Below are 25,188 nucleotides of genomic sequence, written 5' to 3'. Positions count from 1 at the left end.
GGGTGATGGCGTACCATGTGAGTTCTGAAGTTTGTGGTGTTTCCAAAATACTTAGCTTTGCAAAGCCTGCATATAGGATGACTGCTATCAAGTGCCGTCTTCCCCTCAAGGTTATAAAAGCCCAAATGTGCCTAAACTCTCGCCTTCAATGAGGATGGAGCAGGTTGAATAATTCTGTGAGGTTTGCCAATGTTTGTGCCGACAAAACTACTTCTGCTGCACTCATTCTTCTTTTGATTACAAGTGCCCAGGCGTCAGTGTGAATTTGACACAGCACCATCTGTATGAATGGCGAGCTAAACTCATTTTAGGACAATAGTATACATGCAATTAAAAAAACAAACAAAAATGAATTGATTTTGAATCGGTAGAGCTTGAATCGCGATACGAATGTGAATCGATTTTTTTTTTTTGCACACCCCTAGTTTTTATAACATCCATGCTTATCCAGACTACTTATATATAATAATTTGAGGAAGAGTAACATCTTACCGAAATACAAACAGAGCATGAATTATTTATTTGCTCCATGTGTATCTAATGTTCTCCAAAGACTTGCAGAAATCTTGTTTATGACGATACAGTGTTGGAATTCAAAAAATTGTGTTCACAGCTCATTGATGTGCATCTACAAATATGAAATACAAAAATACCACCGGTACCACCAGTGCGTAAAGTGTCGCCAATTCACAATGAAATTGGATTGTTCGGTTATGTTCAGCTGTGACACTTCCCTGAGGAAAAGCACACAAAAATAAATAGAACATGTTTTATTCATGGGCGGAAATAAAGTTGTTTCAATTATGATGATACCACGGCATGTCCTGGTTTGGAAATTCAGTGGTATTTTAAAATATATTTTTGAAGTCTAAAACTACAACCAGTCTTAATCCTCTTGGTATCAATTATGGCTGAAAAAGTTTCTCGGTCTTTGCTTATTCCCCCTTCTCTTGGTAAGAAAGTGTCTTCTCGCCTTTAACAGTCTTGTAAGGATTTCCCCCAAATCTTTAATCTCTTAAAATGAATTTCTTCAGCGATGCTCGGGTTTAGTTAAGCCTGAAACAGAATAGCGCATGATGTAACGTCAGTTAGATGCTGGGAGATTTTGGAATCTTAAATGTGGGCTGTGGACCACCATGCAGTGCAGTAATGCAGCAGAGGTTACTGCTATATAAAGCACAGATGTTTTAAAATGGCCTTGGGAGAGATTATATCAAAGTGTAGTACTTTAGATGCGTATCATAATTTCTTAATATAAAAACCCAGATTTATGATTTTGTACCAAGATTTTTCTCAATATTGTAATTAATCCCTTGATTTTTTTCTCAAATAGTAATCTAAAAAATGTCAAATAGTTGTGAAAATGCCCACTACAATTTCCAAGATCTGAAGCCATCATCTCCAATTGGCTTTTGTTTTGCCAGTCCAAAACCCAAAGATATTCAATTTACAATTACATAAGATGGAAATAGATAATGTTTGGTATTTATTTCTTGAAATTGATCAACCATTTGACAATACTTACAGTATGATACACTATATCAATTGACTAATGGATTAATCAACCACACTAACCCTAACCCCTAACCTTAACCCCTAACCCACCCTAATATGGACGCTATAGTGGTCCCACTTCATGGATTTCTCATGCAGCTATTCTACAACAGTGCACTGTGTCCATTGTACATTTTACAACCATGAATTTTGAACATTTTGAAACCGTGAGTCTAAAGCAACTCTAAGACAGGATTTTGCCAATGTTCTAGTCTCTGTATTCACACAGTCTGTGTTTGGTTTTCCTTGCAGCTTCACTCAAACTCAGATAAAGGCGATGGATCCGTCAGGTACATTCTGAGCGGGGAAGGAGCTGGAACTATATTTATCATCGATGAAGTGACAGGAGATATTCATGCCACTAAGAGTCTGGATCGCGAAAGGAAAACACATTATGTCCTGCATGCACAAGCTTTGGACCGCTACACAGAGGAGGCGCTGGAACCAAAGTCGGAATTCATCATCAAAGTACAAGACATCAATGACAATGCTCCCAAATTTCCAGATGGACCCTTTGTAGCTACGGTGCCGGAGATGTCTGAAGTGGGTGAGTAGTGCTACAAAATAAACTGGACCTTGAAATGATTGTCAGCAGCAGTGAGCCTTTGTTTGTATGGGCTGGAAGATGAAAAACCTGTCTGAACTTGCATGGTATTTGTTTTTGCTTTTTAGATATTCTTCATGTTTTAATCCCTTTTATCTCTGCGGTAAAGAGAAACGTATTATGGCAAGCCCTTTGACTACAGGACATTTTGTGTAAGGTTCAAGTAGACTTATGGCCAAGTACTGCTCAGAGCTGGTTTAAAAGAAGGCATTAGTATGAAAAGTCGTGATCAAATATGTTATTGTCCTGTGCAGCATTCTGGTTTGTCCTCTCTATGATAATGTTCTCCAGAATGTTTGATGTTCTGTAAGCCATCCTAGTCCTCTTTTTCATCTTTGTTTTCTGGTTGCTGTGATGGTTTCCCGGGTGGGAAGGTCTTTATAAAGCACTCAATAGTGCCTCCACAGCAATCCCTGCCATCGAGACTGTGGAGTCCTCCACATCATAGAGGAAAGAAAAGCCTATATCCACCTCCTCTGAGACAGTTGCTCCTCGTCTGCCCAGCATCATGTGGCAAACATCTATTTTTTATTTCTGTATTGTACCATTCTTTTTTTAGCCCGGGTGAACAAAAGCCTGCGTTTCCCCAGTCCGGTTGATTCTGCATCTCAGCACAATAGCTCAAAAGTATGGTACTTAACTATTTCACAGCACTCCTTCAAAACATATGTAGGTTGTGGCCAAACAGAAATGGTGGCCAAACTGCTGTCAGAGCGATTTTCCATCACATATACGAAAAGGTAGTAAGTTTGTGACAGTGACACTTTGTTGAAAACATTCCATTTATATCTGTTTGTCTAAAATAATCCTTTTAGTTGCTGAAAAGAAGCAGAAATGCTCAAAGAGAGAGAGAATGAACAGCTTCATTGGCTTCTTGCAGGAAGAAGATGGAAATATGTAAAACCGATTAAATATGGAAACCCCAATAGACCTGTAGGCGCCCTCTTTATAAACAGTCAATATCTCCCTGGTTGCATTCATCAATATTCATGAACAGACAGGCCTGTCACACATACAACTTTGCCAGTGAGTATATTTGTTCCTAAATTGGATGTGTCAAGTACTTGTCTTAATCTCTTGTGAGAGTGCTAGACTGTATGTTCAGATGCTTTTTTATGTGGAATATTTATTGGCACATACTCAATATTCAGGTTTACTTTAAGGTAGATAAAAGTTGCTGTTGCTACTGTAAGACAAATAATGTATGCTTTAAATCTAACATAAAAAGATAATTAGATACATCAGTTGCTGTAATCTTTATCTCTGAATGAATGCATAATAAGGTAATGAGACTATACTCACAGCCCTAAAATGTTGCATCCTTCGTTTAGTTCTAATGAGACAACTCATTGTAAAGTTTCTATGTTCGCTGCAAACTTCATCATTGGGTGCACAAAAATAATCAATCACCATTGATGACCCAAGGGAGGAAATCAAGAACTGTGAAGGGGAAAATAATTAGCCTTTTTTCCCGCCCCCTCTTTTGCTCATGTCCATTAAAGTAATTCCTGTTTGGTTCGGCATCTGCAGCGTCAAATCGGCTGTAACAATCAACTGTCCTCACACTCCAGAGCGCTAATCCCCCAGCATTTTGTCAATACTGGTGCTCCCAAGTGAAGGAAGAGGCTGTCTGGGAGTGTGGCAACTAATTTGCTGTGAAGTTCTTTTTTCCTGTCTAAATTGATTAGCTGGGCATGTGCCACGTAGTCCAACGTCACCGTTTCATACCTAATACAATACAATACAATAATATGTTTTAGAGTGCTACATGAAAGGAGTATCATATTCCAACTACTCTATATTTCCCAGTAGATATGTCTATAATGGGCATACTGGAGATGGTATCTCTGCATTTCCTATCAACCATTTCACTTCTGGGAAAATCACTGGTTAATAGTCATTTCAAAAAACAGAGGCAGGGTGGTTGGATTAGATGAGTAGTTATGATAAAGTGTTATCACAACCAATGTACGGAAATTGAGCCAAATAGCACACATGTTGAACCTTTATAAACAAAACAAAGGACATTCAGGGTTGTGTATAAAGGAATGAACAAATACTTTTGATTCATTTCCCCCTATTTTGTTGTTTCCAGTAGACGCTGCTTAACATCATAAAGCACAGACCAATTAAAAAAAAACAACAGACTGTGTATTAACATATTTTATCCAGATAAGATGGCATTTTATTTCAACCCCATTAAGTCTCAACCAACATCTTGCTAACTAATTGCTGCTTCATTACAGTACTCATAGAGGAAATGGGTTTCTTTCATTTCATGAAAGTGGGAATGTTGCAAATGGCATAAGAGCCGGCCTTGACTCAGACTGAGGGAGGTTGAAGAGAACCTCGTGTTTGTAATCTACCTTCAGAGACCAACCTAGATCTTTTAGAAGTACATCATGTCTTGTGGTTGCAGCAATGAGTCCAGCAGGGTCAGCAGAGATAGATGGATTGAAACCTAAAGGAGGTGATGATGTAAAAATGGGAAACAGCATGTGACTTGTGCTGTAACTATTCCACATTTTGCTGTACAAAATTGTCTCAGAAATAACTGCGATTAACAATATAATTGTCTCTTTCAGTGAAATTTAAAAAAATATTTATTTAGTTATTACTTTTTTTAAACAAGTTCAAGTTTTGAATGAATTCCGGATACATCTTTAGGTTATATCGCTATTATGTGACGCAGATAATGTAATAACACAGGTACACTGCCTATGAACTAAAAAACGCCTCTTTACTATCATAAAAATAAAGTCAAGGGTGGTGATGGTTATTTATTCAGCAGGTTCGGGCTATTCAGCAGGTTATTTGATTTCGGGCCAGAAACATGGGCAAGTTCAATTTATCTGGCTTGAGGCAGCTACAGCCCAGGATGTTTGGAGTTACTATGGCAACAAGTGACAGCTGCCACTAGCATAGTTTTAGCTCAATGGTCCGACCAATAATTACTTGATTACTTGATTACTGACAAGTTAACATGTCTAAACAAAATTGACAATTACCATCACCATCCATACCCCTTAGGACCTAAGCTAATGTTAGCAAGTAATTGCGGTTAAACAAAGACACCATGATTACATAAAATAATTGACAATAAGACAATTATGCAATAATCATTTTTATTTCGAAAGAACAATACTGTATGTTGAACCAAGTCCAGATTCCAAAATGTTTTTTGCAAGATATTCAGACATTTTCGAACATAGTATAGCCTGACCAGCCAGACCCACATCAAGATGTTGGGTCTGGGAACTCCCCATTGGCAGGGCTCAATCTGAGTGGCGGGATAAGCGGTTGTCTGTCAAATTCCCTCTGCACGCAATAGGATAGCGCTACAACCAACCAGAGCAACAAAAAAGGTAGCGGAGACATATTAAACTTTTGCCTTATCCGGTCGGCAAAACTCCGAACACATCTTTTTTTAAGAAGAACTTCAGTGCCGTACTTTGTTCTTTTCTCAAAGAAAAGTTTAACTCCAAGTCAGCCAGAGTCGCGGCCAAAGCCGATTCGAAAGACCGCTGTTCGCTAGCAGCAGCAGCCATCTTCTTTGTTTTCAAGTAGCAGGGAATTCACGCGGAACTGTCACAACTCTGCCGTCATTATGTTAAGCCCGCCCACCGACTCTATACACAATGTGATTGCCTGACTAGAGTTTGGTTTTTCCAGCTCGCAAGCCAACGGAGACTTGCTAGACGACCCTGGCTGCAAATTACATTTGCTGCCGCTATGGGTCGTCTAGATTTAGGCTAAGCATAGTATATTTTTTGAATAACCCTCACCTGCTGTTTCTACTGCCCTAGCATTTTTTTTAAAAATAACACCCCCATTGGAAAAAATAATCCAGGTACAATGCAAAGTGAAGTATACGGTACAACTAAAACCTTAAATACAATTTGCCTTCAAAGCAGCATGAAATACCAACCATCATATATTCTTGTGGACTTGATGTCAAATTCATTGCAAGGGCTCCCCCATCAATAATTGATTTGTTACAATTTATCACTTGCAAAAGGTGTTCAATTTTAAAGGGATAAAACACCAAAAGTGGGATGAATCCAAAAACTCAGCAAAGTTTTGAATAATTGTTTCAATTGCTAGCACTAACAGAGGTTTCAGGCTCCTTATTATAAGACAGACAACAAAAGGCCGCCCAGGTAGCTCAGTTGGTAGAGCAGGCGCCCATATATAGAGGTTTACTCCTCGATGCAGTGGGCCCGGGTTTGACTCCGACCTGCGGCCCTTTGCTGCATGTCATTCCCCCTCTCTCTCCCCTTTCATTTCTTCAGCTGTCCTGTCAAAAAAAGAAAAAGACAGACTGTCTTGTTCGGTGGCGATGCCTTTGTCAAAGCCTTTGACTGGTTGTATTGTGTGTTTTTACTCACCAGGAAGCCTGTAACATAAAAACATTAAACATATTTTTACAGCGAATGTTTAAACATGTGCATACTGACTATTGACTCTTTTAATGTGGCACTCATCACCTTAATAGTTCCAAATACATAGTACTTGAACACTTCATTGAAGTGCATTGTGAGCAATAGAAAACACATTTACGCATAATGAATGTATTATCAGTCAAAAGTTGCAATGGTATGAATCTGTTTCCACAGTTTTAATAACCTGGGAAGATAAAAATATATAGTGATAAAGTTACACAGAACATTTTGCAGTCAGATTCTTCACCAAGCCGTTCAGAAATATTAATCAAACAAGGTGATCATTTTCTTTACTTAAGCCATTGACACCGAACAATTTAAGGTTCATCAATTAAATTATGCACTAACTAATAAGTTTTCTTAGACAGATGATTTGGAACCGGCTTGGCTTCCGAAGCAATCCCAGAATTGATTAAGTCCAAATAATTCCCAGTGCAATTTTCGCTGCAAGGTTGACAGACATTCAGAGTGCCCAAGCATACTGTGGAGTGCATGGCTCATTATGGGTGGCATTTCACTCTTCTCCTTCGGGTTTCTAAGGAAAAAAAAGAAAGTCATATCTGGCGAGACACTGTGGAGTTTCAGTTGTTTAATTTAGTTTTAGTCCCAGAGGAAAAAAAAGAAAAGTGTCCAGAAGATTTGCATGCCTTAGGATGCATCACATAGCTCATATGTCTCCAGACACAGTCGTACTATGATTTCAAAATATACTCATGCATTATATAAGCTTGTTGCAGAATTACAATGCACTCATCATGTAATCATAATGGGTTAATGAAGCCTGTAATGCTGTTGAGCAACAGTTTAAGTGTTAAATAGAGCCAGCATGGCTTTTAACACCGGATTTATAAATAACAGTGTTAGTAATGAGCTACCCTTGTAAGTTTTTTAATCATTCGTCTTTGTTTTTGTCACCTTGTGCAATGAAAAATGCTTCAAAACTAAGACCAGGGCCAGACTCATACCACTCCTATTTCCCATCAAAGGTTTAACAGCTGAAAAATGTCCTGCAATTTAACTTTAATGTGACAAAACACACACACACACACACACACACACACACACGCACACACACGCACACTGCAGTCAGTGCCTGTGAATAAGTGAATGTATTCCTATATAATTACTGTCTGTCATTACACAGACAGTTAATTTCTGTTCCAATCATTTTTCATGACCTGTTAGCTAGGTAGCTAACCACAATATCTGCACAGATAACATACATGTTTACATTTATTTTAGTTTTTTTTAGAGATATGTTTTGTGCAGTGTTCTATCGTGTGAAACACTGTTAGTATTTGCCAAAGCATGCTAAATTAGCATGTTTTTTTAGTTTGCTTTTTGGAGCTAAATAAGGTGATCCTCTAAAAGCTACAACTCTTCTGTTTTCTTTTAGTGAGGATGTGTCCTGCATTTTAAGTAGCTGTCTCTTTTTAGTCCTGCTATCATATATTCAGATTTTGTGCACAGCAATTACCCTTGGATCTAAAGGCACCAGACATGGTTGCTAAGTGATTCCCAAAACATAGTGTAGCCATTGCCCGGTTCAAGCGCATCAATGTACTTCTTTCAACGTTTGATAAACTTTAAGAGAGACAGTAAATACCTTGAAATAATTTTGCTGTGTTCTTTTGCAGGCACTTCTGTGTTGCAAGTCACAGCATCTGATGCTGACGATCCCACCTATGGAAACAGTGCCAGAATAGTCTACAGTATTCTACAAGGACAGCCATATTTCTCCGTCGACCCCAAAACAGGTGTGGTATTACTGCGTGCTTGGGTAAAAATGCTTAGACAAAGTAAGCACTCCTGCTCTTGAAAGCATGGTAACTATAACTATAAATGGAAGTAAAATGTTGCTATAATCTTTATTGTTGATCTCCTAAAGTGATGTGTGTCTCATGTGTGAAATATGTGCACCATACGCTTCCTTCAGTGAACATCCTGTTCGGTTATTGCAGCACGTCTGACATCATGAAAGCTTAAGCAGCCTCAGCAGAGTTATGGACTACTCATACGACTGCTATATTGTTGAACACGCAATCTGCTTTTTGTGGGCCATAACTAAAAGTCCTCAGAGGTCAAAGAAGACATTTGTAGAGATGCCTTCAGAAAGCCATTGTTTCCTACCTTTTGAAAGGAGGAGGGAGCGAGCCACAAGAAGACACACACACACACACACACACACACACACACACACACACACACACACACACACGCAGTGTTCAGTTTTCAAAGTCCTTTTGTCTTAGAGGCCTCTGCTGGAATCTATTAAATGTTTATAAACCTTCCAAAGTGCAAGACATATAACTTTGATATGATGTAAAAAAAATGTTGTGAGTGTGTGTGCATGTATTTTTATTTCGGATCTCTCTTTGTCTCACAAGGAAGTGGGTATGTGCACGTGTATGTGCGCGTGCACATCTCAAGTCTTGCATGCTTGCCTCTGTTTCTGCTGCTGCCGTCGGTTAACACGAACAACAATCCACTTGTATGAATTGATTCATTGCCGTCTGCAACAACTATTGGCCCCTTTGAGACCGTACCGCCCATGTAAAACATGAATTCTTTGCTGAATGAGCAACACAAATGAATTGCTGAATATTTTGACTTTACCTCGAGGGAAAAGGCAGTGGGGATTGATGAAGCAATTTCACAGCAGTGTATTGAGGCAAAAGAAATGCTTTTTTTTTTTTAAAGAAACTGGGCTTTCTCACGCAAAGCCACATATTTTGTTCCATCAAATATGTTGTTTTAGTTAACATCTATTTTAAATCACGTTTTTGACTGATTATTGTGCAGTCATTTTCTGTCAATTTTCCATAAGGCAGTGTGCTGTTGGACACATCAGATGGCTTGCTTTGCTTGAGCTGACTCAGCATCTTGTCTGCATTGTAATTCAGCATGGGGCGTGCAGAGTAGGAATAGGGAGGTGATCGAAGCCCTAGCCAGCTGCACTCCCACAAGTATTAATTTATACAAGTCGGCTTTTGTTTTTGCCACTGGCAAACCAGCCTCCACCCTCAAATTAGGACGAGGAACTCCAGCGGTCAGTGGAAAATGTGCACATGGAGGAAGCTGCACCTGCATGTGATCTTTAATAGGATAAGCCCAAGTCTTAAAGCAGTTGTGTTGGCATGCTGCCACATTTGAGCACCACACTGGGGAGAGGACACTGCTCCGGCATCTGTCTCACAGTGCATTAGTTTGCTTACATCTCTTTATAACCACATGCACCTGGCTCCCACTCAACACTGACAAATCTCCATTTCCATTTGACCTTTGTCTGGAGGACTGATACAAGAGTGACAGATGTTACAAGACCCATGAGGTAGACGGAAAGATCATTTAAGGACAGAGGGTAATGATAGCATTGGCCTACACATATGGCGCTAAAGGAATCCCCAAAGGACCGTCTTAGACTTGACCCAAATCCTCAGCAAGCAACAAAGTGAACAGTTTTACCTGTTTCTTCTCCCTGGCTAAGTGGTTTTATAGCATCATCTCAAACCCACCAGTGACTGAAATGACAGGCCTGTCTTAATGTTTGGAAATTGTGGTAAATGGTAAATTCACTACAGTTTCAACCTTAGAACAGGACAAATGTATTATGTAACAGGCTGCCTTGGCAAATCAATCATTAAGTTGAGTTTCAGCTCCTGTAACTTTAATCAAATATCCAAGTAAGTATTTTTGATGCAGTCAGAATTAAAATATTGTACATTAATGTCCCTAATCAAACATGTGCAGGTGTTGTTACAATATTGAAAGACTGCTATGCTATAGCTTAATTAGAGTTAAGTCTGTTTATTTTTTTTTCCAATATGTTTATTGAATTTTGACTCTTACAAAAATGACACGGACTGTGCACACATACATCAGCATTTTCTGTATGAGGTTTACAATCGTATACCAATTTATAAATCCACTCATATGATCTCCCCGTAAATGGTGGTTTAAAGGTTGCTTAGAGTCCATCCAAATGACATAGAACAATCCAGATCTGCAGGTAATATGACCACTGTTAAGCAGTGCGTGTGGTTACTCTACTCTTGTCCTGTTCAATAAGTTAGATAAATCATTGCTTTTAATATAATCTATGTATTGTTCCAAAACGTTTTGGAGCATCTGTTTATTTTGAAAAATAATGCATAAAGTTTACTTGATGAGTAAACTTACGTGTAATAAGCACATTAAAGTTTCAAAAGCAAAATCAGCCAATGGCTTTACACACTATCCTGCTGATCCTGTAGATCCATTGAGTCCATTCACTGAGTCTAAGATTAATTTAGGTGTCCTAAATTGTGGAGACATCAAATATGATGTTCATCAAGACAAGATCTGCAAAATAACATTATAAAATGTCGCAAAGCACAATTTCCATTTTATTTCCCTGACCAAACACCAGATACTAAAACACCAATAACTCTCTTAAATATTTTACTAAACCAGAAGCAGTATCCACTGGACATTTTAAAGTCAGATAACTCAGACAGATGTGCTTATAGCTCAATACAAAATAAATCTGTGTTCATACTTCTTAACTGACTAATTAACTCAGAGAAGAAAATTAAGGCAGCTGCTTGTCTGCGCTGGAAATAAGATTCAATCACGGATGTCAAATTGAAATTGATGCATCTATGGTGGTGTCATGCGGCATGCAAACAAGGAGGGATAGGAATTTAGGATTAGATTTACTTGGCTGAAGAAATAAATGAGCATGACACAGACTTTGTAAATACAGAAATATAACTGATACAACTGATAATGATGGAAGGCCTGAAGGGAAAGAATGTGGGCAGAAGAAAACAAATGTGTCAGCTTTGCACAGTGTTAGAATAATTTGACATTCCAAAATATTTTGTATGCCTCTACAGTTCTTTTTCATGAATAATGTTTTCAAAGTTGTACATACAATGGCAAAGTTGTCTGCAAATATGTCGGATTGACATTTTGAAAGCAATACGAGGTGCAATTCCAATGATTTTACGGGATTTTCATTGTGTCAGTACATATTATGTGGTCGTGTGAGAGATTTACATGTATATCTTAACCACTCCGTATGACCAATGAGTGTGGTCAACTAATGATCTTTTCCTTAATGAAAAAAGTCACTAATTCATAAAAAAAGTAATTAAAGAGCAAATGTGAATGTACAGGTGCTTGTTAGCAACGAAGGCCACTAATTATCACATGTTCAAAAGAGTAGAGAGGCTAATCAGTGAAATCACCAGGTGCAGTTTTCGGCTGGAGTGAAAACTTCCAGACTCATTCAATGTGGATGCACAAGGACAACGGAGTATTGTGTATGTAAGTGACTCAGGATAAAAGGTGCAAATGGTGCCTAATGTACATTTGACAGGTCACTTTTACAATACTAGCTTGACACATCACCAGAGAAGTAAGATTTGCTAATTAACATGCTAACTGTGGTATGAACATTTGCTGCAATGGATTTACTTGATTAAATTGTTTGCAAATCGCAAAACTGCAAACCAGCAGTTTTATTAAGAGCTTTCCATTTCTCAGCAAAAGTACATCTTAGGCCATGGCTGCATTTATCCTTTTTACAGTCGGGTCATAACTCCTGTCTTTCCTAACACCGCTGTGCATCTGTCACTTACCCGCAGAGACATCAAGGTTGTCGAATTTTCCCCCCAACCCCACCTCACATCTGTACTGGCTCACACACGCATGCAAAGACACACCAAACTGCAAAACCCCTATCTCCCTTTTGCATTCTAAATAGGCTAATTTCTCTGCTGATCTGGGATTTGGGAGTGTTCGAGTTTATTGAAGGAGCTGACACAGATCAAGTTTTTGCGGTTCATGGATTAAGTCTTACCTCTGGTTAAATCAAGGAAAAAGCTGTCACTGCTGCAGTCGGTCGTCTTTAGCGGCCCAACCAATTATTCTCAATCAGATATATGATCCGATAAATGAACAGAAAAAAAAAAAAAAAAACTTTGTACGAGAGATGTACTATTATGATTTCCATGATTTGGTTGGTGTTATCTACCTTTTTCCTCCCGAAATGCTGTTAAAGTGCAGACACACAGGGATAACATTGTATTGGATGAGCCAAAAACCAAGATTCCTGAAGCTGGAGATTGAAGAGTGCTTTCGTAATCTCCTATAATCCTTTTTGTTCACCCAGGAGATTGTCCTCCTTTAGAAGTTTCCAGCCAGACAAAGAGGTGGATAGTGTGATGGTATCAACTCTAATAGACTGGGGAGGTTGAGGAAAAGGCTAACCACCTCACTATGTCAAACGGGCCCAGGTTCAAGGAAGTCAGCTCTTTCTCAATTATTTTCTAAATTAACTGACGAGCTCCATAGAGATTTAGCTGCAACTATCTAAGGTATAACAGCTCAGAAATGGTCAGAAAAGAGAGTTCAGGGGTGTGATCCCCATGTCAAAGTACTGACATACTTCTCAGATACTTGCACTTTTCACCAAATACCTTTGTAGCCGTATTGTTAAAGAATTCCATTCAAGAATAGTTCAGTGAATGCACGTTTGGGATGTAGCTGCATTGCGTCAGCTGTGAATGTGTTCCTGCACATTCCTCTATGGTGACAAATCTCTCTTCCTGTTGAGCGTTTTCTTTGTTTTTTAATTGTTCCGAAACAGCAGGGCTTTAAATGTGTTTGTTTGATGACAAATTATTGACAATGGATCATTCTCACTGGTGTGGACAACAGTGGAGTTCCCAAAGCCAAAAAAGAAAACCTCATACTTTTGGTGTGTGGACATTGTGCCTAATCCCGCTGCTGTGAAATATTGTTCGGGAGCGATGCGCCTTCATGAGTACGGGGGTAATAAGAGATTTGAAAGGTCAGATCATCTGTCTTGGTGTTGTTTTAATGGAAAGTGTGGCCACTTGTCAAAATCTGTGTGTCTCAAGGACCCCCAGGTTAAGTAATGTTAAGTCTCCAGTTAATAACAAAGGTTTTCCAATAGAGTTTACAGAGCCTGCTTTATTACAAGAAGTGGCTGCAAGCACTTTGATTACTTTTGAAACTAAGAAAAGCAGCGGATCCATGCTGAGACCTGACATTTAAAAAGAACAGCATGGCAAAAATAAAGTGCTTATGTCCTGATTGTTGGGAAATGTTTTAATACACATGTAGGGTTGTGGAATGTAAAAGACAGACATTGTATGCTTTTTTTCCAGGCACCTCATGAGTTTGATTGAAATCAAATAGATTAAGGATTCAAAAAAAATAAAGCAGTCAGTTGCATGAGAAGAGTCGCCAACTGACGATCAAAGGGTGTTTTAAATACAAAATTGTGTAATTGGTCCATTATCAAGAAATTGCTTTCATTATATTATTTTCCCTGCGACAAGGAGACAGATATTTCATACAGTGGGTGTATATTGACATGTTGGACTATTTGAGATCACAGAGAACACATATTATGTAGCTGTATTTGACACAGAGTTCTGGCATTTCCAACAGGGAGGGCAGCATAATATTAATCTGTCTCGTTGACTCGGTCAGAGTTCAAACAGAGCACAGTCTGTTACTGTCTGCTTAGCATTTGAGAGGCAGAATGTACCAAAGTATAATTCGCCACCAACTCACAGGTCAGTCGGCTCCCATTCAGTTAGGCTAATCAGTAAATTAGGACTAGAGTTACAATATATAACCCTTGAATCGAGAACTGAATATAATATTGAACAAAAGCTGTTATACACATCTTATCGTGTCAGAGAAGAATCTGGCAGTCAAAGCAAATTATTTGCTTCAATATCCCCAGGAATAAAGCCCTGCAACACAAAAGTGTCTGTCTAGCTGTTATTTTGCAAGCAGAACTAATATACACAAAATGACACCAGACAAGTAGAAGACACTGTCAGATCAGGTAAAAAACTGAATCCCTGTAATATGTTTGAGAATACCTAACAAAAAGTGGCTACATTTTGTTTTGCTTTGTCTCACAGTATCTGACTGTTTCTGTGTAGCATTAAAGAGGTATTTGAGGACACACAGTATACTGACATTTTACATTGAAAAAGAAGCATCAGCCAGTAGAGAAATATGAGAATAAGAGGAATGGGTTAGAGTTTATTCACATCACTGTTGATGCAGCGGTAGAGACTCTACTCACAGCTCATTCACAGAAACTTTATTACCATGTCAAGTTTATTTTTTTTTAAGGTTTACATTTTAAAGATTACACAGTTATCTGACATTAAGTCAAGTCTCAGATGCAATTTTCAGCTGAACACTGACTCTTTCTGCTCTGACTGTTTTTCTTTTATTTGTATTGCCTATTATAGTTATATATTCCATTCTGGTCTATAATGCCATTTATAATAGAAGTCCCCTGTTTTCTTGATTGACTGCTGATATGTTCAGGTTCAGAGGTAGGCTATGGGACCTCAGCCACAGCTTAGTGTGACAGATGATGTGTAACCTAAGATCCCCTGGATCTTAATACTGTTGGCTGCCTTGCTCCTCTGACCCACTTTTAATGATTATTCTGCTTTAGGCGAGTGGATTAGTTTCTGTCTATAGTCTTGAAGAAAGACAGAGGAAATTGACCTATTGTATAACAGAGCTTTATAGCTGCCTCTTTTGTGAAATTAGGAATCCATAAAACTGCATGAGTTCACTCCTAAATGATTTTTTGTGAAATTTAAGCTGTTATGGTTTGGACTGGAAACAGAGCCCTGACAGAAGTGTTTTCATACATGATCATTTAATTGTGAAATCAACTGAGCCAGTTAACACTGTAGTGCAAATGCTTTTTAAGAAATATACACAACATTAATTCATTATGTAAAAGTATCTGCATTTTAATAGTTTGTCCAATCACAGTATCATCATGAGAACTTTGAAGATCATTACCATAACTGTAGTGGAAGTTAGTGGATCAGGGGCGTCATTTATAAAACCTGTTACGCAAGAAAAAGTTGCGTGAAGCAGGGGGAAATTTGCCGCCGCAACATTCCTTGCAGAAGTCGAGATTTATAAAGAATTTCCACGCGTAAAAATGAGCCCAGTTTTCCGCAACCTTTTGACCATGTGAGTGATCGTGCGTAATGCTCCCAAGGTTTTGTAGACTGCGTTTTAGTGAACTCCGATGGTAACACGAAATATCACATGGATAAAGTACTCTGGATGCATAGTGCACAAACTGCATGTGAGCACACTCTAAATTTTAATTTAGTTTTTGTAACAATCAATTAGGTCTATCCATGAATTATAAAAATGGATATTTATATCCAACAAATAAATCTATTTAAGGCCTCCAAACAGGATTTTGTTTCGATGTTCTACCTCTGTTAGGAGCACCTCAATCTCACAATCACTGAATCGTGTTTTTACCCCATTTTTCCGGTCATCTAGGGCTTCTTTACAAGGCTGCAATATTCATTGATTGATTAACATGGACCTTATTAGGACAAATATGGGACGACCTTGGGAGGAGCGTGAGGCTTGTGCATGACCACATAAGGTAACGCACATTTGTTATAAATCAGAATTTTGTTTTTGCGTACGGAAATTCTGACTTTTTGGCGCACTAAATCTTTCAGAATAGAATCTACGCACAGTTTTATAAATGAGGCCCCAGGTCTCTGTTCATTTCACTGTGTATAGATGGTTGCTTTGTCTTAACAATAACAATTACAGTTTAGGTGGTTTACAGGATGGTTAGGGTTAGGGTTAGATATAAGAAGAGTTATCAAGGGCTTCTCCAACTTCGTCCGACAGTGCCAGCCAGATGCACTGGCCGGCACTGTCGGTGCAGCTCTCCATTTCTGCATTTCCCACACTTAATTATTTCTATGTCACATTGAAATTGTATGATAATGCTTGTAGGCTTTTTATTATGTTTTCTTCAAATTGCAGAGTCCTGCTTGTAAGTTTTTAAGCCTGTGTTTTTCAAATTGCTGTTGTGTCTATAGTAGGGTTAGGGTGGGGTTAGAGTGTTAGGGTTAGGGGCGTGTCTAGTGCGTATTTACAAAGTTATATCTGATTGGTCATGCCTATCGTCGACTGATTGTTCAATCATATGTATATATATACACACACACACACACACACACACACACACTATGTATATATATATATATATATATATATATATATATATATATATATATATATATATATATATATATTAGTGCTGTCAGTTAAACGCGTTATTAACGGCGTTAACGCAAACCCATTTTAACGGCGTCAATTTTTTTAGCGCGAGATTAACGTTCTTTTTGGCCTAGCAAACTTTGTAGTTTTTTTTTCAAATGCTGTTGCAACAACTAGTAACGTTAGAAAAACTAGACCGTAAACAAAACAACAGGCATGCTGCACATACTTGTTTGGGCTTGCGAGCCGGCCAAAGAGTAGCAGGCTAACGTTACGTTTTGAGTGGATAGCGAGCGCGAGACACTGAAGTGGAAGCCAGTAAGATTCTGAATGGAAAGTTTACTTTTAAAAAGTTGGCAAATGGTTCCATTGACAAGACCAAAGTGATCTGTGTGTTTTGTCCTTGTGAACTGAGCTATCATCGCAGCACGTCCAGTCTGAAATACCACTTGATGGCCGAGCACACAGCTGATGCCAATTCTCCGCCCCCTCGTCAAAGCCAGGCGACAAAAGCACAAAGCAAGCTGATCCACTTTTCCATGTTGATAAGAGCATTAAAATGAGAAAAAATAATGGGACAAAAAGAAATCAAGGGACATTTAGAATAGATAAAAATGTGTGATTAATTGCGAGTTAACTATGACATTAATGCGATTAATCGCGATGTAAATATTTTAATCGTTTGACTGCACTAATATATATATATATATATATATATATATATATATATATATATATATATACTCTTTGAATCATATTCTCATTTGCAACATTTTCTTCCATTTTTTGTTAGTGATGCCCAATTCATTTTCTAAAGCCCTCTTATCAAACATCGTCTTCTGTTGGGTTTTCCACTCACAACACGAGGCAACAGCAGTCCATATTCATTTAACCTTTATTTATACTGGAGAAATCATTGAGGGGCGGTTACAATGACATCGAGACAATTTAAAAAGACAACAAAACAACAGAAAAAAGCAGATACCTGCTCCCAGTCAGCCAATGTGTGTTATTGCAGGGTTCACAAGTTCACAGGAACATAATTGTTCAATGGTTGCCAGAGGCTCTTGTCTCTGGGGAAAAGCAATATTTGCAATGAACACTGATGTAACTGTTAGAACATATTAAATCAGGCTCCATGTGGTGATGTGGTTTCAGGAGCTAAGATGCCGAATTAACCCTCCAGCGCAGATAGACATACAAAAAACGAATATAGACACACACACACACACACACACACACAGACAAAAATATATGTGCATACGTACGTAATATATTCAAAGAAAATACTCTGCCTGACTTTTTGGCTTATTACTGTGTTGCAATGTACCCGTGTACAGTTCATCTGTAGTGGGCAGAGGTGCAGTCATATATCACTGAGTTAGCATTGTGAAAGTTCATGGTTTTTGTTTGTTATAGTATTGCAGTAATAAATGTGATTGAGGGGGTGCCTTTGCAAGTTGCATTTTCCCCCGATCCAAGGTTGCATAGTCATTTCCGATATAATGAAAAGTGAAGAAAGGCTAACCTTGACAATAATCAAAAATGAAAGAATAACCGTTTTATAGTGTTTGTCTTGAGAGGTAAGGGTGATACGGCGCTGTATGAGTAGTCTGTAACTGAAAGAGGTTTTTATGAGGGAAATATTGGTACAATGACAGTAACATCTCAACAACAGTAACAGTGTTATCTTCACTCTCTAAACAGTGATTTCTTTTTGTGTCTTCATAAAAAAAGCATTATTATGATTTTTATGGTTGATTTAGTTTTTATTTTCAAAATACCTAACTTTTTTATGGTGGGATATGTACTTTAATTTATTAATTGAAGGTAACTACAAACTGATTATTATTTTTTATCCAAAATGGCTGGTACCTATTTTAGCTCAAATGGTATGTTTTCCTCCATCCATGCAGGAATCATCAGGACTGCCTTATCTGACATGGACCGGGAAGCCAGAGAACATTACACCGTTGTTATCCAAGCCAAAGACATGGCAGGCCAGGTTGGAGGTCTCTCCGGCTCCACCACCATCAACATCACTCTGACAGACGTCAACGACAACCCGCCCATGTTTCCCCAAAGTGTGTATACATCATCACCTGAAAATGACAGCCCAGCTAACAAAATACAGGCTTAAGTTAACTATTTTGCAGAACAACCAGTAAAAAACAACAGTTAAATGAATAATCATTAGGTTAGGGAAGACAAAAGGAAGACACTACATTGTCTTTGGCCATAGCCTCTATTTGAAAACTCTTTACCCTGAGGAATTTGTATCTTTGCTTAACTAGCCAGGAGGCTAATTTAGCAAAATAACCAATGTTAATGTGTTACTAGATAGCCTATTTAATGGCCAAGCTGTGCCTGCAAATCTAATCAGCTGTTCTCAGCCATTTTGGCCTTGAGCAGAAGACCTCCACTATAGATGCCTGAGGCAGTTGCATTACCCGAAAAGCATTTTTTAAAAGAGTTCTTTACTGTAAGTCCCCCGTGGAAGTGGAAACTGTAAGAAAAGCCATTTTTCAAATCATTCACACTGTAGAGCCAAAGTCCTAATAGGTCTGCACATGAAAGGCAAGCAGATTATCCTTTACAGTGTATTCACTGGTCTAGCTTCTTGAATGAAAAGAAGAAACATCAACATCAGTATTTGCAGAGACAAAATTATTTTAATTATAATTTTTTCATGCATGCAATGATTAACCATATATCCATCCCCCGAGGGTTTAGAGAGCAAATCATGGATTATTGAGGCTTCCCCTTGTAGACCTACGCAGCATTCCTCACTATGATGTATTATACTTCATCATTGTGTGACTCAGTAGTCTAATATTGCAGTTAAATTTTCCATATTTAGCTACATTAGACTAGCATTCATCAAAACCCTCTTTTTTGCAGTCTGAATTTTCTCCATTTTAATGATAAATTCATGTAATGATAAAGTTGTGATCCGTTGTCTTTGAAAGTGCCTCATCAAGCACAATCCCCCACAGCTCAGAGTTTTTCATTTTGTGCTGCAGTGAAAAACTATTTCAAAACCATCAACATTGTCTGAATAATCATCTGCTCCACTGCAGTGCTATGAACCTCGCCTGGCATTTAGTGTCAATTGAGGCACTGCAGAGTATTTTTAATGACATTCCCTCAGGAAAAAATGGTGACAAAATCAAATTGCTTAGCTAAGCCTTTTAAGGAGAACATTCAGACAATGTAGGGGCAGGTCAACTTGTGTTTAAAACAGTATTTTTTGCTATCTCATCACATCATTGTTCATCCACAGAAAATTACCAGCTGTACGTCCCCGAATCAGCCCAAGTAGGGAAACCGGTGGGGAAGATCAAAGCCAATGATGAGGACCTTGGCATCAATGCAGACATCAAGTACAGCATCATTAACTCAGAGGGGGCCAACACGTTCTCCATATCTACAGACAGGGACACGAGAGAGGGCATCATCAGCCTCAAAAAGGTAAGAACATGCTGTCTGCAAGACAGAAATGTGATCTTTCAGAGACTCCTCAGGAGGAAATAGCCATCAGTCAATTGCTTGGATACTGATTTAAAGGTGTACTGTGGAGAGTTTTGACCACAAGTAGTGCTCATTCATACACAATTCTGCCATCTGCAGAGGGTGGTAAAAGTTGGTGGAAGAAATGTACTTTAAAAGGTAGAGGAGTAGCTGCTGATGTACACTGTTCCAAAAGTTCCAAATGATTAAAAAAGTAGGATTTGTTAGGGTTTATAAGTGGGAAATGCATTCAAAATATAGGTCTAAGAGGCTTACAATTTTGTAGTAGTGTTGAGTTTAAATAAAATAATTTGGTTCACAGCGAAAACTCCACACGATTCTAACTATCGTACACTGAAATTAGATTTCTCATCAACACACATGACATTAAACTGACAGCTCTCAGACAACTCATATTACATCTACATTTAGTTTTGTAAGTATTGGTCTATCCATTTTTTATGTTTGTAATATTACTTCAGGTCAGTGGTTCAATTTGGGTCAATTTTGTCCGCAGGTCCCCCATCTGATTTTTTGCTTTAGATGTTTTATTACAGGAAGTGTATGAAACCCATGACCAAAATAGTCATACATTCTGTTATTGTGTTACTTATGGATGGACTTAAAGTAAAAATAAATAATTTCCCCTTTTGCTGGGGACCCCCTGGAACCTTCTCAAGGACCCTTTTTTTGAGAACCACTGGTTCAGATAAAGAGTGGAAAATAGCAAAAACATAACGAGTTCTACAAACCTAAAATGATGATTATTTTCTGTCCAGTAACTTAGTGAGCCCTAAGTTAGCATTCACTTATTGGTCTATCCAGATAAAGTGTAACTACTTTGTACTATATAATTATATTTCCCCATGTTGCCTTTCCCCTAACAGCCTCTGAACTACGAGAGAAAGAAGACCTACACTCTCCACATCGAGGGGACGAATACACATATGGATCCTCGTTTTTCCTATCTTGGCTCTTTCAAAGACACCGCCACCCTGAAAATCACAGTTGGGGATGTGGACGAAGCTCCTGTGTTTTCTATAGATCATTACATTATGGACGTATATGAGAACTCACCGAGTGGCACAGAAGTGGGCGTCGTAACAGCTCGAGATCCTGACAGCAGGAACAGTCCTGTCAGGTAAGACACTTTAACTCCTACATATCAATCTGCATAAATGAGTACAAATATTCAGAGGCAGTGCAGCTCTGTGGGCATGCTGTCTTATTAGTTTTGCATCATTGGATATAATTGAAGATCTACGGCTTTTCTTGTTAAGAAATATCAGACAAGCCCACTGCAAAAGCAAAGGGTAAGAGAGGAGGTTGTGAATATTATGAGGCTTATTTTGAGGCTCAGTGCTCTTTCAGATGTGACCAGCAGCCAATGGAACTGTCACTTTGTCAACTAATTGGTTGCCAAAAACGTCATATTTCTTTTTAGAAACATACCAGTCTTCGCCAGATGGATTTCTATGAAATTTCCAAATAGGCTGGTTACCATATCTGTTTGGATTAGCCTAGGTGGTAAAGCATATGTACTTTGATAATGAGAAAGTCCATTCTTGCCAAATTTGTCCGCAGCTTAAAAGAAATGGCTTGCTTATTTATTCATCGTTTATCCAGAGTTTGTTTTTTGACATTCAGGTTTATCAGTGAGATGTATTTTGCTGCAAAAAAAAAAAAACGGAGGTGCTTTTAATTTTCCCCCTGAGGTTTAACCAAACTAATGTGATTATTTCTGCCTCCAAGAAATGTTGTCTAACTAAAACTCCATTTAGCATGCCCCTTATAATTGTAGCTTCTGTTGAAAAGCATTTTAAGCTATGACTTGAGACTCTAGTTTTATATGTCAACATGCATGTTCAACATATGCAGTAGTCTGTTTTTCGTCTTCAAGCCCAGTATGACAATATTCTAAATATTGAGGCTGCCAAATTAAGGATTTTTCAGGTGGCTTTGAACGATCACTATTGAGCATCATGTTAAATAGATTAAGAGATGTACTGCATTATGTTTAATAGCCCAGGCCTTGTGTGTTCCTGCTGCTTTACATTCCCTCTAAAAAGTAGCAATATGAAATTAGATAAATTGTTATTTTGTCTGCAAGATTGTGAAGTAACCCTAGGCTTAGCACATTTGTATGTTACCTAAACACATACTTGTCAACTGTTGAAAAAAGATTGATATTGGCCTTAGGCAGTTGAATAATCCTAGGTTTAAGCTATGCACACTTACCTTGTTCCATGACATTACACTGAAGCAACTCTGCACTGCTTGTATTAATTTGAATTCCCTAGATTGCCTCTGCGTAAATGATGGAGTAGCTGTAAACATGGAACTCCTCATGAGAGAAGGATTTGCTGATATATCAATAAGAAGCAATCTTCTGTTGCTGTTATCACAAAGGTTATAGGATCACAGTTTAAAGCCTTGCCATAGGCTGCGGAGCCCACAGGTTTTCTAAACAGCATTAAGCCCAGTCAGACATAGGAGCATACTACTGTCCTCCCTGTTTTGAAGAGGTGAGCTCTGTGGTTCTTAAGTTTTTTTAAAGATTTTTTTTGGGCTTTTTGCCAATAGGACAGGTATAGACAGGAAGGGGGAGAGACATACAGCAAATGGCTGCTGTGGACTGAGCCTTGGTACATGGGGTGCTTAAGACATGGGGTAAAAATGATTCTTTGATTCATGTCGGAGTCTTAAGAATTTGCAAAAGACTTGTTGTAAACAAGAAGGCAATCTACATATGAAAGAGTTTCCTTGCTCTCCTTGTGGGATACCTCCTCCTCGACCATTCCTACAGTACATCACTACCAATGTTCACCACATAAAGAAGAAGGCAGCGGGAGGTATTTCCATGACAGCCACTTGAACCCAGAAAAAAAGCTAAACAACTGTGCCACTGCTCCCTGTGTCGGTATCAGAATGCACAAAGCAGAAGGGATCAGTAGGCTATTTGGCTCTCTTTGATCATCAGAAGTCTGCCCATGCATGCAATGAAATAAACATGTCATTGAAGTGACATTTCAAATGTTAGTCTGAAAATGACATCAAAATAGTCAACCAAGTATTGATGGCTCATTACCTCTGGTTGCTCTTTTACATTATCATAATCATCTGAGCAGTTGGGAAACTTCTTGGCCTGGTTACTTTTAACTTGCATGAATTCAGGTGAGCCCCGTCTTCAGCTTGTATTAAGTTCCTTCAAGTGGAAACTGCTGTACTATCAAATATCTAATACTATCTTAATAAACTAGAAGTACTGAGTTTTGAATAGATGCTAGGGAACGCTACCAAACAAGACACTTGATTACACCCCAGTTTTAACATATTCTAGTAGTTTTACATTGAAATGAAATATACTTCTGAAAGATTAGTCATTTAAAGGAAAAGTTCAACTCATTAATATTAATGATCCCCACGGAATAGTGTTAATCCCAATGACTTTAGAGATTGGTACTTCTTATTTAGCGCCACCAATAGGTCAAAATTCACTCTGGTCTGAAACTACCTCTAATACTAATAACTACATTTCCATCAGCTATTTATTTGTTTTTAGATGTCATCCAAGCATGCTAACATGCTAACATTAGGCTGACAAAATGATACAGGTTGGACATGCTTCTCCAGGCTGCACATGAGTGAACCTGCATGGTTTCCAGATGTGTCTCTTATACAAAGGTGAATATATTGTGTTATGTTTTTTGTCTTACAACCACCTCCTGACAGAGGGTTGGATCAATCATTCAGTTTGTTTGTTGCGTAGGGCTGCATGCCGTGCTGTTCATGGGTGGAAAGGGTACAGCAAAGAACAGCAAAGTTCCTTTTAGTTTTGTTTTTTTATCCATCTAACAAGTTTGTTTTTGTGCTGTGTAATAGGCATAACCGCCTCACTGGGCTTCAATACTAGGCTTTTAGTCTTGCTGATGTTTAGTGCACTCTGAAGCTTTTACAATTAGAAAACGATCTATCTACAATTACTGTATTGGAATTGGATTTCCTACATTTACCAGAATGCCAGAGATGGGAGCTATGTGTACAGTGTGCAGTTCTTGTTTTTTGATTCAGGCGTGTCTGATAGCAAGCCTGATGTTAACTGAAGAAAAGAAAAGACTTTATGCTATTAAGCAGTTTTGGAAACTAATGTGACATATTGTACTTTTGGCTAGTTATCTGAAAGAATAAGAGAATAAACTACCAAAACACAAACTTAACATCAAAGATTTCTCACCAGTAACAGTAATTAAATAGTGTTGTTCAGTGGATATTTCCCTACAAGCTATACAAGAACACATTTAGGTGCTAAGCAAATGCTTAGCACCTAAACTCACACTTTTACTGCTGAAAAGCCTTTGTGCTCTTATGGGCCTGAGTATTTAATAAATCATGACAACATTTCTACTGAGGCTGTAGGCTACTCTTGTAAGCAATCCAAGCTAAAAGAAAATAGTTTATTATTTCAAATAAATCCAATCCTAGCATTAATATCCCTATACCGTTTCCTTCTCTCATGCCAATTGAAAAGTGTCAGCTATATTACTCAGGAGAATGAATGCTGGATTAAAGGTGTAAATAGGTCATTAAGAGATAAATTAGGGAATACACAGTCAATGCTCATTTTGTGCTTGAACTCATGAAGGGAGCAGCTAAGCCCATTTTATGCTTTGTATTCCACAGGCTGCTTTGCTCCTAGTTTGATAACCGCGTTGCTAGAAAGCCATTACAACAGTGTAAACATTGCCAGCAGAACATTGCCTTTTGTCATTATTAAATATTGAAGATAATTGCTCTTGACTTAGAAATATGTATTTTCAGAACATTCTGTCAAGACCTAAAGTCCGTTTGAAAGCAGTAAGGATTATTCTATCTGTGTGCTTTAGAGCTGGGATGACACTTTGAAGATCACAGAAGCATAAGAGCATCCCCTTTGGCTTGTGCTGCGTTTGCACTTCATTCATTTCACAGCGTGGTTTT

At 38.3% G+C, this 25,188-nt stretch overlaps 1 protein-coding gene across 5 annotated transcripts in view; it reads left to right on the top strand.

The window, feature by feature from the left end:
• LOC114549021 (cadherin-18) overlaps positions 1-25,188 on the top strand; it is a 90,498-nt gene that overhangs the window by 37,374 nt on the left and 27,936 nt on the right. For all 5 annotated transcript variants that reach the window (XM_028569114.1, XM_028569116.1, XM_028569115.1 and 2 more), the window contains exons 3-7: positions 1,807-2,101; positions 8,238-8,357; positions 18,618-18,785; positions 19,985-20,172; positions 21,099-21,352. In XM_028569114.1, coding sequence (XP_028424915.1) covers positions 1,807-2,101; positions 8,238-8,357; positions 18,618-18,785; positions 19,985-20,172; positions 21,099-21,352 — 1,025 coding nt within the window. The remainder of the gene's footprint in view (positions 1-1,806; positions 2,102-8,237; positions 8,358-18,617; positions 18,786-19,984; positions 20,173-21,098; positions 21,353-25,188) is intronic.

This window comes from Perca flavescens, chromosome 22 (genome assembly GCF_004354835.1).
Source record: "Perca flavescens isolate YP-PL-M2 chromosome 22, PFLA_1.0, whole genome shotgun sequence".
Classification (NCBI taxonomy): domain Eukaryota; kingdom Metazoa; phylum Chordata; class Actinopteri; order Perciformes; family Percidae; genus Perca; species Perca flavescens.
Note: the sequence above shows the minus strand (reverse complement) of the source record. Positions and strands in the feature narration are given on the sequence as shown.